At 48.9% G+C, this 14,939-nt stretch overlaps 2 protein-coding genes across 3 annotated transcripts in view; one reads left to right on the top strand and one right to left on the bottom strand.

Moving 5' to 3' along the window:
• Nucleotides 1–14,939, top strand: part of ACSF2 (acyl-CoA synthetase family member 2) — a 40,713-nt gene that overhangs the window by 21,233 nt on the left and 4,541 nt on the right. The window lies entirely within an intron of this gene.
• CHAD (chondroadherin) lies at nt 1,367–6,906 on the bottom strand. The gene is made up of 3 exons (XM_013961723.1): nt 6,127–6,906; nt 1,735–1,898; nt 1,367–1,508 (listed from the first exon to the last, which is right to left on the bottom strand). The coding sequence occupies exons 1-3, from the start codon at nt 6,904–6,906 to the stop codon at nt 1,367–1,369; spliced, it is 1,086 nt and encodes a 361-aa protein (XP_013817177.1).

The following is a 14,939-nucleotide window of genomic DNA, read 5'->3' on the forward strand; positions in this document are numbered from 1 at the left end:
TAGGAAGACGCACAGCAGCTGGCATCATCCCTGACATTTTGGGCATAAATTTACTTTCTCCATCCTGTTATGCATATTCTTAATGAATTGGGGAGCAAATGGCCATAAATGGACTTCAGGCTTCTGTCTAGTCCTTTCTATTAGGAAATTGCATAGTGACAACTCTTGTTCATACAGTGCAAATGCAGGGTCATTGCACTTTGCCTTACCAATAAGCAAAGGTCCCTTTCCCAAGAGCATACAAGCTTAGAGGCTCATCCCAAGCTCTCTGGAATACATGCAAGCTTCAGATCTAGTTCTGGGATGGGAAAAAGCAAAATGCTTGGAGTAGAGTGAAGGCAGTTGTGGGCTTCTTGCTATTCAGTGTTCTGGATTTAATACTCCTAGTAGCTTTCAGTTGTTGAAGGTGTTTGTGTGGTATTCTTGCACAGCTGGTGTCTGGACTGAGAGATGTCAGCAAGCTCATCGCTCAGAGGAGAGTCAGCCCTTTCTCCTGAATTGCCTTCTGGCCCAGAACACCTTATTCAAATAGTATTTGCTGTCTCAAACCTCCCTCTTCTGGGACACTCATTTCAAGGCACCAGCCCTTGTTTTTAAATACCTGAGTGTCTTGGATGGGAACTTGTAGTTGTTGACAGGTAGGTGCTGGACTGAGAACGGCTCCTTATGGAAGACATCTATTTTCATATGGAAGGTACGGCCTGCAGCCAGATTTCCCTGCTGTGTCCTGCCCTGGATTTCAGGCCAGACCTGGGAGGACCTTTACAAGGGCCCAAGAGCATCCTAAGCACTGCAGCCTAAGCTCTTCCTGGCCAGGACTGGTGTTGATGCCCCCTTCCCTGGAAACAGAGCTGTGGCCATCAGTTTCTGCAGACGGCCGGCTGTACTCTGGCATGGCAGGTGTCTTTTGGTCATTATGGCCTGCACCAGGTTTAAATGAGGGGCAAAAGACTGAACATCTCCAATTTGTTAGAAAATTGTGTGTGTGATCCCAGCTCAGGATAGGAGTGGGCCAAATCCACCCTTGTTTTGACATCTAATTACAAGTTGCACCCTTACTTGCTGCCCAAGGCTTGTCTTTCATTCTGTGTTTGTTTTATGGGATTGACTTCATCCCTCTTGCTCCAGGCAGATTCTCTGCCTGCAAGCCTGTGGTGTTATCCACCATTGCCAAGGAGACGGAGCAGCTCTGAGTGAAGGCCTCAGCAGGTAAACGGATGGACTGTTTTGAGCCAAACCCTAGTGTCACTGAAGTCCGAGACAAAAGTCCCGCTAACTTAGGTGACATCAGGGTTTGCTATAGGTGTGTGTAAAAAGTGACTGAAAGCTATTGCTAGGAAGCGGTTCTGTGAACCATCTTACATGTTTAATGGCGGCTTCCCTTCTTGGACCTCTTGGTGGGGAGCTTGCAGGTGCGGAGTGCAGGGGTGTCTCTGATCGACTGCCCCCGGTACTGCGCTGGTGTGGAGCAGGTCTCCTCAGTGCGGGTGCGGTTGCCTTTCAGCCACCTGGGACACAGGGAGAAAGAAGGTCGAGAGCTTACAAGGGGTGCAAACTACCAGAGACGGCACTCGTGCTGCAAGCAGAGAGAGCAGACTGGAGAGGGAATTGCTGAGCGCGGGTGCAGTTTTCAAGGGTCTCCTCTTGCCCACTCGGCTCAAGGGGGCCTCCCTTGAGTGGGCCCCAAGGGAGACCCTGAGCAAGAAGGAGGGATAGGTGTGAGAGGTCTCTTACTTGCGCAGATGTGCTAGCTGGCAGTTGCAGTGCCAGGCGTTTTTGGAGAGCGTCAGAGTCTCCATTTTGTCGAAGGGGAAGTTGCGGGGCAGCTGGCTGAGCCGGTTGTTCTCGAGGTGAGCAGTCTTCAGTGCAGTCACACCAGCAAATGCGTTGTCTGCAAACTAAAGCACGAAGGTTTATGGCTGAGCAACACTGAATTAGGGAAGGGGAGATGTTTTCCCAGGTTAAAAACTTTGGTTCCTCTGCTCAAGACTTTTAGTGACATAAATGTGGAGAGAGCAAGAGAGAATGAAAAGGGAAGGGGAAGTCCTGGTCCCTGGAAGCTCTGAGACAGTGATGGAGATCAGACAGGTGGATTCTTGGGTGGCGGAGTCTCTTATCTGAGGAGATCTACATACCAAAACCATGCAGGATTGTTCTTTGCAACGACATCCCTAAATAAAGTGAAGTCTGGCAGCCCTCTTTGTTTGTGAACCATACTTCTCCTTTCTAAATGAGGATATTTTATAGGTATAATCCTTTCCAGGGCTGGAGCTCCTCCCAGTGCCTGTTGCTTTCTCTCTCCTGGAACTGTTGAAGGAGGGAATGTTTGTGGCGTCTGAAGGGCCTGTAGATTTTGGCAATGCCCAGTGGGCTCTGAGCGGAAAGTTACGCTTGGCGTCAGAGTGAGGTAGAAATAGCAAGGCAGGTTTCCAGCGCCTCAACCTCTCCATTCTCCCTCTTTCCTTCCCTGTGATTTTTGGGTTGTATGCTGCAAGATCTGTTTTTTCACAGTTAATGGGTAGGTTTTAAGGGAGAGCCTCTCCTGCTTCACGCACTCAGAACAGAACCTTTGTGCACCAAAGAAAGAAAATTGGCTGTAAGCCCTACTTTGTAGCCCTCTGCTCTCTTCCTTAGGCCTCATATCTAGCATTTCTCGGTCAATAGTTGCTTAGGTTGGAAAGTCTCCTCTTGAAAGCATCAACACAAACTTCCTTGGATGTGATGAATTAGAGAGAGGGTTGTTGACAAAACACAAGCTTCTCTTGGCCATGGCAAACCATTCCTCCCCCTTCTCAAAGCGGGGGAAAGCTTTCTCAACATTGTAGAGAGGAGATTCACTAGATCTACCAGAAAACCCTCTGAGTAAGAACCTGCATTTTCATTTCTGGCCAGAAGCTCACACATTCAATCACACTTCAGACATGACCATCAGGGTGTGTTCAGGCTCTTTTTAAGCTAAAAAGCTTGACAGAGGAAATGTACTATTTTAAGCTGTGAACTTCTGTGATCTTCCAAATTAAGCAATGTTGGATAGGATTATAGCTTTTTTAAGAGACTCCCAGAGTACTCTACAGTTACTGTTGGAAAGGGAGCAGTGCTGTCCTCTGTGGTCCAAATCTAAGCTGACCTTGGTAGGTTTTACTGTGCTGATAGTGGAGCTGCCTCTTAAATGAGATATGAGTCTTGTCTTATCCTTGGCTGCCTACATTGTCCAGGGAGACCCTGCCACTTCTTACAAGGGTGTTAGCCTGAACACCCTGGCCACGTTCTGGTTTGGATAGTGGCATACTGTCTCAGCTTCTTCTACCTCCCCCATCTCATGAGAAGAGTTGGTATCTGCTGGTAACAGCTGCAGTGCTTCTTCCCAGAGTATGTATTTATAAAGAATGTGGGGAATTTCCCAAGTGAAAATCACTATTTAAATGGAGGATTACTGTTGTTCTTTGCTTTCTCTGGCAAAGCCTGAATTTCTTTTGCAGCAGATGTGTAGTGAGGGATGTACTTGCAACTTCCAAGGACTTAATTTCCTTGTTTCCTGTTGATTTACACAGTGGGTCTTGCTCCATGAGAGGTACTCCTATAGGTGACTAGTACAAGTCTGTGATGCTAACAGGGAAGATTGTGCATGAGGGAAACTATGTAGTTCTGGAGTTGCAGAATGGCCTAAGAACTCTTCTTGTTCTGCATGAGTGTGATTTAAACTGGGATAGCTTCATGTGGAATAGTTCTGTACTTGATCAGCTCTAAAATCTTGCAGCCATATAGGGAACAGCTAAGGACCAGATTTTTATGAAGGAAAAATAGCTGCAGTCAAGATATCAGCAGCATTTAGAGTATTCAATAGTGATTTCCTAGGTCATACGGCTTCTATGATTATGTGTCTTCTAGCAGTGCAAAGTTCACTTATTGGTCATTTGGATACGAGACCTTCTGAAGATTTGAAGAGAAAACTGAGCTGGTATGGGAGCTTTTTTTTTCTGTGGGAGAAAAAAAAAAAAGTAAGCCCTAAAGCTGTAAAGGCCACCTCTGTCAGAGTTGATCCAGTAAACTGGTGTCTTACTGAGCTATAGGGGAGGAAAGGAGGTTCCCAGCTGCAGAAGAGCCTTTAAAGGCCCCATCTATAGGTAGTCACCATAGAGAAGGCAGCCTTTTTTTCTGGCTAGAATTGTTAACACTAGCTTTTTGACCAATCCTTATAAATCTCTATGCAAACCCCTGCAGTTTTGTTGGGGTATTAGGATCCTTTCCACTGTCTCATACAGAGAAACACTTAACTGGCTGCCTTTTAATGTTGTGTTGAGTTCCTCAAACTCTGATGATCCTGGAGTTTATTTCGGATTAGAAGATTAGGAAAGAAGAAAGGTATTTTGCTTGACTGGGCAGAAGCTGCATACACCATCAAAAAGAATCGTGTACATCTAGCTAGAAGTCTTGATGTACAGAATAAGGATTGATAGATACTAATGCAGTACCTCAAACTCTGTTCTTATATGAATGTGGGAGATCTTCTAGTTGACCAGATCATTCCTACCTAAGACTGGATTCAGAGATGTCAAGTCTTTGAGGTGCTTCTTTAATGGAATTAAGGACACTTCTCTGGAGCATCCCAGCATCACAGATTAGTCAAATTTCTTCAACACAAGATGTGGGACTCTGATGCCTCTACATCTTGTACCACATTTAAACTGTAAACTTCTGACTTGTGTGTGATGTGAGTGCCTAAAAGCTGAGTCTCACAAAAGTGATGTGATATCATGTCTAAGTATCCAATGTATAAAGGTCTTCCTTAGGGAGGTCAGCACGTAGTTTATAAATATTGAATTTGGCTATTCCAATCCTGAAGAGGATATTGCTGAGAATGGACAAGGGCTCAAGTATTGACTGGGTTGTACCAGACTGTTTTAGATAGTATCATTCTACACCTGGGCTGCGGAGCCGTAATTCTGGTTTCTGAGCCTGGCATTTTGGGATGCTGCGTTCCCCTCGAAAATGCCATGCTCTGTTACTGGCATTTTTCAACAGGTCTGTCCTTTTCTTTACAGGTGCTCTGCTTATCCCTGTGAGGTCTTCTGAGTTGCTCTTTGTTGCTAAGAAATTCCCTTTTCATCACATCTTCCTGGCCCATGGTGGGTTTTGCTTTGCTGTGAAGTGCTATCCTGCCTTACCTGGATGTGCTTCGTCTCTGCACTTTTAGCAAAGGATCATCCCAGGGAGAACTGTTCTACTTCACCTGTGAAAGCACCCTCCTTTTCCAGCCCCGTAGGGTACATGTAGGACATGAGGCTGCCATAAGATGTTGCCCTTCTTGTACTGCACTTGTTTCTGTGCTTGCACTGCTGCCTAGTATTTCAGGGGTCCTACTTCAAGTGGCTCTCTGAGCGTGATGTTCCTGCCTGTGGATCATGCTTTCTCCCAGAAAAAGAAGGGGGTTGTTTTGCCAGGATACCTGAATGTCCCTCCTCCTCTCTGGTAGGAACAGGGCCCCTTTGTAAGATGCTGCAAGAGTTCCTCTTGAGAGAGCATCAATAAACAAACCTTTCTTTATAATGTGTAAAGTTGGAAGGCATGGGGGAGGTGAAGGTTCATATGCCTACCTGTCTGAAAGGCATGAGTAAGAAACTGCTGCTATTCATAGTCCCTCCAGAGGAATCTCTTCCTCCTAACTAGCAACAGGTACCAAGGCTGAATTAAGGAGGAAGAACAGTTCAGCTCTGCAAGGTGGCAGTGCCCTTCAACGCCTTATGTACAAAGCAGATGCTTGCCTCTCATCCCATGTCATGTGCGTGGGATGCTGGAAGGTTGCTAATTGTCCTGGAGCACCCCAAATACCTTTTTCAATGACTGGTGTAACCTCAGCTTGGGAGGGAACCTGGTGCTTTCCAAGGAGTTTGATCAGCCCCAGATAATTTGGTTTTGCATAAAGCAACCCAGCTGAAGGGTGGAGTACCTCTCTCTCTCATCCCTCACTTGGACCCTGTCAGAGGTTATCAGCTGGCTAGTGAGGCCAACCGGCAGGCCTGGATCCCCTCTTCTCCTCTTGGGGAGGAACAGTGAACTGAGGGCTCTGTAAAGGAGAAGAAAATCAAGCCCTGTGTTACTTATCTGAAACAAAGGGAAAGGACTCACCTTTTGCAGTTTCATGTTGTCCAGGTTGAGTGTCTGCAGGTAACGCCCAAAGGACTGGAAGGCATTGTCAGGGATGACCTCAATCGGGTTATGAGAAAGCTTCAGTTCCTCCAGCACTCTCAGCTTACTCATTGCGTTCACAGGGTAGCTGCTCAGCTGGTTCTTGTCCAGGTGGAGGACAGCGAGGTTTTCTACATCTTCCAGCGCCCCAGGCAGGAGGTTGGTGAGGGAGTTGTCGGAGAGGAAGAGCCAGCGCAGGTCTTTAGCACCACTGAAGACCCCTGGTTTCAGCTCCTGGATTTTATTGCTGCCTAAGTGCAGGATGAAAAGGTTGACCAGAGGGGAGAGGAGCCCTTTGGGCAAGTCTGGGATCTTGTTCTGGTCCAGGTACAGGTAGGTGAGCTCAGACAGGTCATCAAAGGCTCCTGGCTTTATGACACTGATCTGGTTGTCAGTGAGATAGAGGTAGACCAGGTTCTTGAGCCCCCGGAAGGCTCCAGTTGAGATCTCCTTGATACGCGAGCTCTGGAGGTGAAGGGACACCAGCTTTTTCAACTCCCGGAAGCCATTGGTTGGCAGGACGGGGAAGTTGTTCTTCTGCAGGTTGAGAAGCCGCGTTTGCTCAGGCACCTTGGGGATCTTCCGCAGCCCAGCATTGTCGCAGATGACATGCTGCAGGTCTCCGCCGTGACAGTGGCAGCTTGGGGGACATGCCTGCAGGATAGAGGCAAGGCATGCCAGTAGGCTGAGGATACTGAGGAAGAAACCTGACCGATGCATGGTCAGATCTGGAATTAGTGTGGCAGGAAGAGAAGAAGCAGGAGGAGGAGGGAGATGGTTGGGAGAGAGAGAGTGACTGGGTTTGCAGCATGCTGAACACAGCCCTATTTATAATGTTATTAAAAAACAAAATCCCTTCCCACAAACCGCAGGCAGCAGCCAGTTGGAAGCAACTGACTTTGGGAACTTACTGTGAGCTTAACCCCTTGGCACCAGGCAGTGGAGTGTCCTCGGTCCTGCCTGGCCCTGCTGCAGAAGTGGCTGTGCAAGGGTACTTTTCCTCTCTACAGCAAGGATGTAAATGGTCAGGAAGAAGAAATGCAAACTTGCTCTTTGGGGAATCTCTTCAATGCCTGCTGAGCAGAGTGTGCCCAGATTTATCAGTGAGGATGGAAGAGCCTGTTCCTCTTGAATGGCAGCCTTGGGATGGCATAGCAGGGACCACTGCTGCACTTCCCAGCTACCTTGTGCCGAAGCTTTTGGCAGGCTCCTGGGCTGTACGTTACCCTAGGTTTGGGAGAAGCATCTCTTCCTGTTTTCAGAGGAACGGTTCCTGGGGGCTCTGTCTCTTGCTGGCTTTGAAGGAGTTTGCCTGAGCAGGGACTGGGGAGGATGGGAGCAATATGGGGTCATGCCAATGGTTGCCAGCACCGTAGCTGTTCTTGCAATGCAAAATCATAGCTGAAGTTTTCCAGATCTGGATTGTACCTAGGAGTTGACCAAGAAAATGCAAAGATATTCTTAATTTTTATTGTGCCTTTCCTATGAACAGTAGATGGTGAGACATCTGGAGCTGGCCACAGGCTGGGGACCTGTGGGTGGGGAGAGTTCCTAGGCCGAAGAGGAGAGACTGTATGCAAGGCCCGTCTGTGTGAGGGAGCTCTTCTCAGCCCATGGCGCTACGGAGCAGTGGCCGCTGCCTTGGACGGTGGCATGGGCAATGGCAGAGCCTGCAGGGATGCGATGGGGCACAGGCTGGTGGATGCACGGCTGGGGGAAGAGCAGCCGGGAGGACAGTGGTGCACTGCTTCATGCCTGGCTCAGATGTGGTGGCTGGTAATGCCTGTGGCTCCCGGGGTGAGGCTGGGGACGGGGAAAGGCATGGGCGTTGGTAGCAAAGCAATGAAATCGCTGTCAGAGAGGGGACTGGGGCCTGCGCTGGTGCCTGTCTCAGAGCAGCAGTTGCCGGAGTCATTATGCAGAGGCGAGTTAACCGCAGGGGTGTCCCTTGCTCTCCCCATAGCAATGGATAAAGCAAAGCAGTTAATAGCCTGGGTGCCCACTTTTGTGAGCGTGAAGGGAGCGATCCAGGAGGAGTTGTGGGGTGGGGTTTGGAAGTGGAACATTTTGAACTGGTTTCCAGCCAGTTCCTGGCTGCAGCAACAGCTGAGAGCCGAGCACATAACTGTGAGCTTGTTGAATTTTCTGCTCCTGAGGCTGGCTACAAAGCCCCAGTGGAGCTTTTGCAGAGGCGAGACAGTCTCAAGAAAGGGAGGAAATCCAAGGGCTGACTTAGGACACAGACTGACTTATTCACAGAGATTTCTGGGTTTTTCCATTGTTGCAAGGAGGAATTAGCCAGCGCCACTGAGCATGCTCCAGACGGTGTTATGCAAACTGCCTGGCAGCCCATGCGCCTCGGCAGATGTCGGTTTGAATGGTCTCCTTATTGCATGACTAATTTGGGGGAGAGAGGGCTTCTGGGGTGTGAATTTAGGTTCTGATGAGCCTGTGGGGCAGATGGGATTGGCTGAATGATGATGTAATGCGGGACCTTGGTGCAAACCAGGCCATGTCAGTCCTCCAATATTTGTCAGTCCTGACATGCAACGCCCTGCTAGTGAACAGCTGGGGCTTCGCCGCTCACTTCAGCATGAAGTGATCCTCCCTGCCTTGTCTCCTGAGACGTACTGTTACTGTAGGACCTACAGGCTCATCCTGTATGGACCTGCTGCAGCGCTTACTACTGTCGTTACTGTAGTCTTCAAAACTCTTTGGTCAAAATAATGCTGCCAGACATTTTTGCTTATGCCTGACCAATAGATTCAGCAGCCACCCCAATGGTCAGGTGTGGTGGCTCCCAAACCTCCCTGTTTTCCTTCTTTGTCACTCCAGGCTGATCAGGACTCAGTGCCCTGTCAGTGTAGATTGTTAGTAAGACTCAGACCAGCAGCTGGGTGAATGACGGGAAAAGAAAAAACAAAATCATCCCCCCAAATCATCTTTTTCTTTCCACTGACTGATTTTTCTTGAGCAGGTTTGACTGCCTTAGTCTCGCTCAAAATCATCTGTTGAGCAATTCCTGAAAGTTATCTGAGAGCCGTACTTGTGCAGGAGTAATGCATTGGTAAGATTTAAAAGTCAGCCTGTTTTTGTTGGACACTGAATCTAGGTAGCATATCTGTGCTCCCTCGCTGAGTGCGCTTGATGCTTGATACTCTGATACTTGCTTTTGCCATCCCCATATAAAAAGTATTGGCTAACAGCTTACTATTTCTGCAGAGATTTCTTCCAGTGTGAGTCAGAGTGGAGCAAAAAGGTAGTGAGGGCCTTGCAGACTCCATCCATAAATAGATCTAATAGACCGCGTGTGTTTCTGGAACAAGACCCCTTTTGGAGTTAAACTGTACAAACTTCAAACCATCCTCTCTCCTTTCATTCTCTAAGGATGTGCTTCCCTTTCCTCCACCCTTTATATGATTGCTGGCTGAGATTGCAGGTTTTGGGGGACAGGGACCATCCCCCTGCATGGATATGGTGTGGCCGGAGTAGTCACGCTCTGAACTCGGGTAAGGCCTGTACTTTTTGGGTGAAGATGCTGTGATTTAGTTGCTACAACGCTCTGCTAGTGCAAGGTGGGAAGATGTGTTTCTGCCCTGGAGGGCTCCCAGCCAGCCTGTTCGGTGCAGCACAGGTTAAGTGGATGCTGTGTCATTTTTGGTCCTGCTGTGCGATGGCAGCAGGGCAGTGCTCCTGAGCTACTGAGTGTCTGCTTTTCAGCTCCGTTCCTCCAGGCACAAATGTTTAATAAAAGGAAGTTCTTTCTCCTAATGTTTTTGATTTCTATGCCTCGGTGAGCACATTCCTGTGGCAGGAGCCAGTTGGCACCTTCCACAACTGGCACCTCGCCTGGCTCTGGGAGAGGCCCCTGGGCTCCCAGCTGTTTGTGTTTTGAGCCACTCGCTGGCAGGGTCTGGCATTCCCTCCCCGGGTTTCGCAGGCCTTGACTGGGGATGAGTAAGGCTGGCCAGCAAACGCGCAGCGATCCTCAAAAGTTCCCAGCGTGCCTGGTCCCTGCTCATGTCTCGTGGGTGGCTTGCAGTCCGGTGGTGACAATGGGAGCAGTGTCGGTGTTCCCTCTGCCGGGGCAGGAGACCACAGCGAGCTGAGCCCCGGCCAGCCCGTCGCCTCGCACACCCCCCGGGAGCAGAGCTGCTGGGACATCTCAGAAGAGGCAGGATTATCCTACGATCCTCTCTTTCTTAATTGATTAACAGTTCTGCAAACATTCACGGTGCCTAGTAATTTGCAAATGCTTGGCTCCCCTCCTCTCCTTCTCGGAGGCCCTTGTGGGCTAAGCAAATAAATACACTGTTTTTAAAAAAAACAGTATGAATATAGATTTGGGGTGTTGCTTTGGTGCTGCAGGTCAGAGCTGTTTTGATACAACACTGGAGATGGTCTTTTCCATGTTTCGTCTTTATTTTTGTTAGTATTAGCAATTCTGTTGCATGAAGACAGCAGCACATGAAATATTCCATGTTTGAAATATTCCATTGTCCACTCAAGCCTAATTTTGTAATTTTGCGGGGAATCGAGATCTGGTCTGTAGGTCAGCGCACACTGGCAATGACCTCACTGAAGCCAGCGGAGCAACGCTAGTGTAGCTGGCCTTGGGGACCAGGCCTTTTTGTTGCCTGGCGGAGAGGGCTCAGACCAGCTTGGGGAGGTGCCCTGGGCGCCCATGGCATCCCGCTCGGGACGAGCCCTTGCAGAACGGAGGTTCTGCCGCTCCCTGGCACCGGGTGGTGGGGAGGGAGCAGGACAGGGAGAGGCGCAAGCGAGGCCACGTGGCCCTGAGTGTCCCAGGAGGGCTGTTTGTGGTGCAGAGAACCCTCCAGACAGTGTTTGGGGGGCCCTGGTGAGCAACAGGGAGCCCCAGAGGGAGTCCAGGGTCCCCCTTCTTCCAGACAGTACCTGAGAAATCCCTGGCCTTCAGCAACCTGCAAGCATCCCAGCAGTTGTGTTTGGGGCTCTGAGCTCAGACGCGGCTTACCGTTTCTTTTTCACATGCTTGAAGGGTGCCTTGCACTGAGCAGCGAGGGCGCAGGCTGTCTGCAGCGCGTGGCGAGGTGGTGGTGGGTGCACCTCCTTCCTTTCGACTGCTTTCTTCCAGGGCAGCATGGCCTGGGCCCAGTGACATGGTGCCACTTTGGCTCCCCGTTGATGTCTGCCCGCTCTGCTCCCACCCCCTTTCTGATCCCTGGGAGACTTCTGACTTTCCCAAATGCCCCCAGCCATGAGTCCTCTCTCTTCCCAAAATGGAAAATCAGCCCCACTCGGTGACAGCTTCCCTACTTATCCTTAGCCAAAGTGAGACCTACCCATCCCATCTCATTGCTAGGTAGGCTCTGATGAGGAGGTGGTTTCACTAGCTGCACAAGCTATGGGAACATGCTATGAAAACATTTAAAATGGTAGTTTATCATACAGCATGGAAACATCAAGATACTGGACTTTTAGACATGTCTGCAGTGGGGGCTGAGCTCTCCAAGTCTGTGGGAATACTACCTTTGTGCCTAGGGTTTTGCCGGGTTTCCTTCTCCAGCAGCTTGGAGCTTTCAGATGCCCCAAACCAGTATTTTTCCACCTTTCCAAAGCACTCTGTCGCTGCAAATTCCCTCTCTCTTTTTGCTTTTTATTCTACTTCTCCCAAACATATTGCCACCCCAGTACCAGGGAGAATAATTGCAGAGCAAAAAACATTTATCAAGCTGCTGATAAAATAGCAAGTAACTGCACATGCCTTTGCTGGTTGCCACTGGGCAGCATTTCTGAAATGTTGGCAGGGCTGGGCAAATACTTGCGAGCCTCAAGACAGCTACTCAGCCTGGAAAGAAGAGAGGCAGCTTTAATTCCGGGCCATGAGGAGCAGTTTGTCCTGGCTGTACAGTAACAGGAGGCCAGTTTTCAGCAGCAGTCTTCTGGACTGGGCAGGCTGGGTTGCCATTTTCGCAGCGGCCTCCTCCCGAGGCAAAGCCATTGCGTGTTACAACACAAAGACAGTGCTTTGGGCACCTGATATTTTTGGGAACATTTTAAGCCCCATCCAAACTGGGACTGTCTGGCAGCTCTCCGCATGGGGAGAAATGCCAGCAGGGTGGCCGCCCTTGGAGGTTTGTCCTACAAAACCTGCTTGTTTGTGTCCTGATGTTTTGACACAAAGATGGTACTGTTGCTGTAGAAGGAAATGAAATCGCAGTGTGACATAGGGCTAGTGTGATCAGAAGTTGTTTTTGCAGCAGTAAAGATGACCTGAGGGTTCAGGAATATTCCAATACAATTTGGGCTAGCAGAACAGCTCCAAAGCAACAAGACACATCCCCAGAGGACAGGAAAACTTGGGGTGATCTTTGTAGTGAATGATTGAATGAGGAAGGATCATTGCTGAGCTAAGAACAATTTGGAGCTGGCTGCCAAGGGAAGGGCTGGAATTGACTTCAGTGGAGATATTTGAGGCAGACAAAACACTCAGCATGGGCTTAGAGATAATTAAATCCATCCGACATGTTACAGTGAGAGGGGTTCAAAGAGCCAGCTAGAGGTCCCTTAGCACATCTCTTGGGTTGCTTGTCTGCTTTCTGTTGTTCATTACACCCTCTTTGAAGTCTGAAAATCCCTATTATTTCACAGTCAATTTGCGTCTCTTCTCCGAGGCCAGTATTGTCTTCAGTGAAGCTCAGTTTCTCTACATTTTAGTTTGGTGGTTCAAATCTTGGCATCATTCTCCAGTGCAACAGAACCAGAGGGGGGTGAAGAGGGGCATCCCTGCCCACCATTTGCGGCTGGTGGGTTTTCCTCTAAGGATCTCATGCCCTTCTGTGGACCTGATCTTCCACTCCAACTCTACCCCATGTAACCCTACATGGCGTAATGTAGTTCTAAAGTCAGCCTTTTCATTGCAACCTCCTAATAGCAGTTGAATGCAGAGAGAAATTAATGTTTTTATTGCCATTGAACAGTTGGGAAAACAGGAACACAGAGCTGATGTGACTTGTTCCAAGTGATGCAGTAAATAAGTGGCGCAGGTGGGGAAGAACCCAGGGTCTTCAGAATCCCAGTTCTACCCACCAGATCAGGCTGCTTCCCAAATGTTTACCAAAGAGGCTGGAGTCTCATTGTTTTTACTTTATTTTTAATTTTTAGACGCTGCCTTCTTCAAGCTGTTTTGCCTGTTCCACAGTGGCCGGTGTTTAAACAGCATTAGCAGGAAATGTTTTTAAAATGTGCTTTAAAAAACACACAGTTCTATTAAGATGTTCTTTTTATTTCCAGCTTAGACAGAGGCTTAGGATTCACAAAGAATGAAACTCTTGTCACCAGGAATAAGTTAGGAAGCAGTTTGTTTTGGAGCTATCCTTGTCATCCCTGATGGCAGGACTGATCAACTTGCTGGGCATTGGTAGGTCATTTGTGGCCCTCATAGTGAAAGAGGACTTACAGTCAGTTATATTCTGTACTCTCCATAGCTCCTCTCAAAGCCAAGAGTCCTAGCTGGACTCCTTGCCTCTTAAAATCTTTGCCTTGACACTAGATATGGCTCCAGTGGAAATTATGGATCTGATGCAGAAATTACTGGGTGAGGCTCTTTGGACTGAATTATACAGGATGACAAGACTAGATGATCCAAAATGTCCCTTTGGGTCTTGAAAACTATGAATCTTCATGGATATCTCCAACCTTAAATTGGTGCATGGGGTTTTGTGCAAGCATTGTTTCATCCCGTGCTGACTTGAGCTGTGGCTGGGCTGGAAAGCAGGAGCTATTACAGAAAACGCCACGTGTCAGATGAGGGAAAAGAAAGGACAGCATAACTGACACGATGCTTGCCTTAGCCACTGCCTAGATCCAAAGCACGCAAGTGAGGAAAATAATATCTAAAGAGAGAAGAAATCCTATGCTGGAAAAATCAGGAGCAACATCCTAGTTGCTGGCTGTAGGGAGGACGGCTGGCCCCAGGCAGCCGAGGAGGGGCAGGCAGAGCTCGGGCAGCAGTCCCCACGGGAGGCTAAAGGTGAGAGGTTCGGACCTCGTTGCTCTTTGGGCTGAGCTGGGAAGCACTGGTTTCGCTGAGGTTGTTCAAACTATGCCGCTCGCAGTGCTTCGACGTGGTGCTTCTGGCAACCCTGGCCATGCTATCTCTCTTACTGAGGGTGTTTATGGGACATCTAGTGCTCGAGGTATGCAGCTGAGCTTGTGGTACACAGCATGTTACCAGGTGTCTGGGGGAGACTGGTGTGCCACAGCACCCACAGCAACATCCTGCAGCGGAGCTGCGTACTGCTGCGTCCAATTAAACTGCTAGAGCAATTTGGAGAGACAGAAAGGATTGACTCAGGATTTGGCCAGGATCCTGGGACTGATACTCCAGTTCCTCCACCAGAATAAAACAAAAAAACACATGCATTGGGATTTTTTAAATATGTGTTTAAGACCTTGGATTTGTGTCTCATCAGTCATTTGATCCAGCCACAGGACTCTTATTAGCAGGTGGGAAAGAAATCCTTTCTGAGCATTAAACACTGTAGGTTTCCTCCCCGACTGCTAAGCTATCATTATGTCTGGCTGGAGAAGCCTGTTTACAGTCGCTACTTTGGGTTGCCAGGCTACTAGTAGCATAGTTTTTCACCAGATGGTCCCTGCAGCACCCTGGAGACAATCTCCTCCAGATCCCTGGCTAGGAAGAGGCTCCCCCAAATCACCCGTTCAGATTCAGGCTGACCCCAGTGTAGTCAAACAAGAGCACCAAAAGT

This window comes from Apteryx mantelli, chromosome 19 (genome assembly GCF_036417845.1).
Source record: "Apteryx mantelli isolate bAptMan1 chromosome 19, bAptMan1.hap1, whole genome shotgun sequence".
Lineage (NCBI taxonomy): Eukaryota > Metazoa > Chordata > Aves > Apterygiformes > Apterygidae > Apteryx > Apteryx mantelli.

What these genes read in the sequence shown, in the direction of transcription:
- CHAD (XM_013961723.1), bottom strand. Translation starts at nt 6,906, where the DNA reads ATGCATCGGTCAGGTTTCTTCCTCAGTATCCTCAGCCTACTGGCATGC. An exon ending in ACAACATGAAACTGCAAAAG is followed by an intron (nt 1,899 to 6,126) that starts GTGAGTCCTTTC and finishes TTCGTGCTTTAG; the next exon opens with TTTGCAGACAACGCATTTGC. An exon ending in CAGCTAGCACATCTGCGCAA is followed by an intron (nt 1,509 to 1,734) that starts GTAAGAGACCTC and finishes CCTGTGTCCCAG; the next exon opens with GTGGCTGAAAGGCAACCGCA.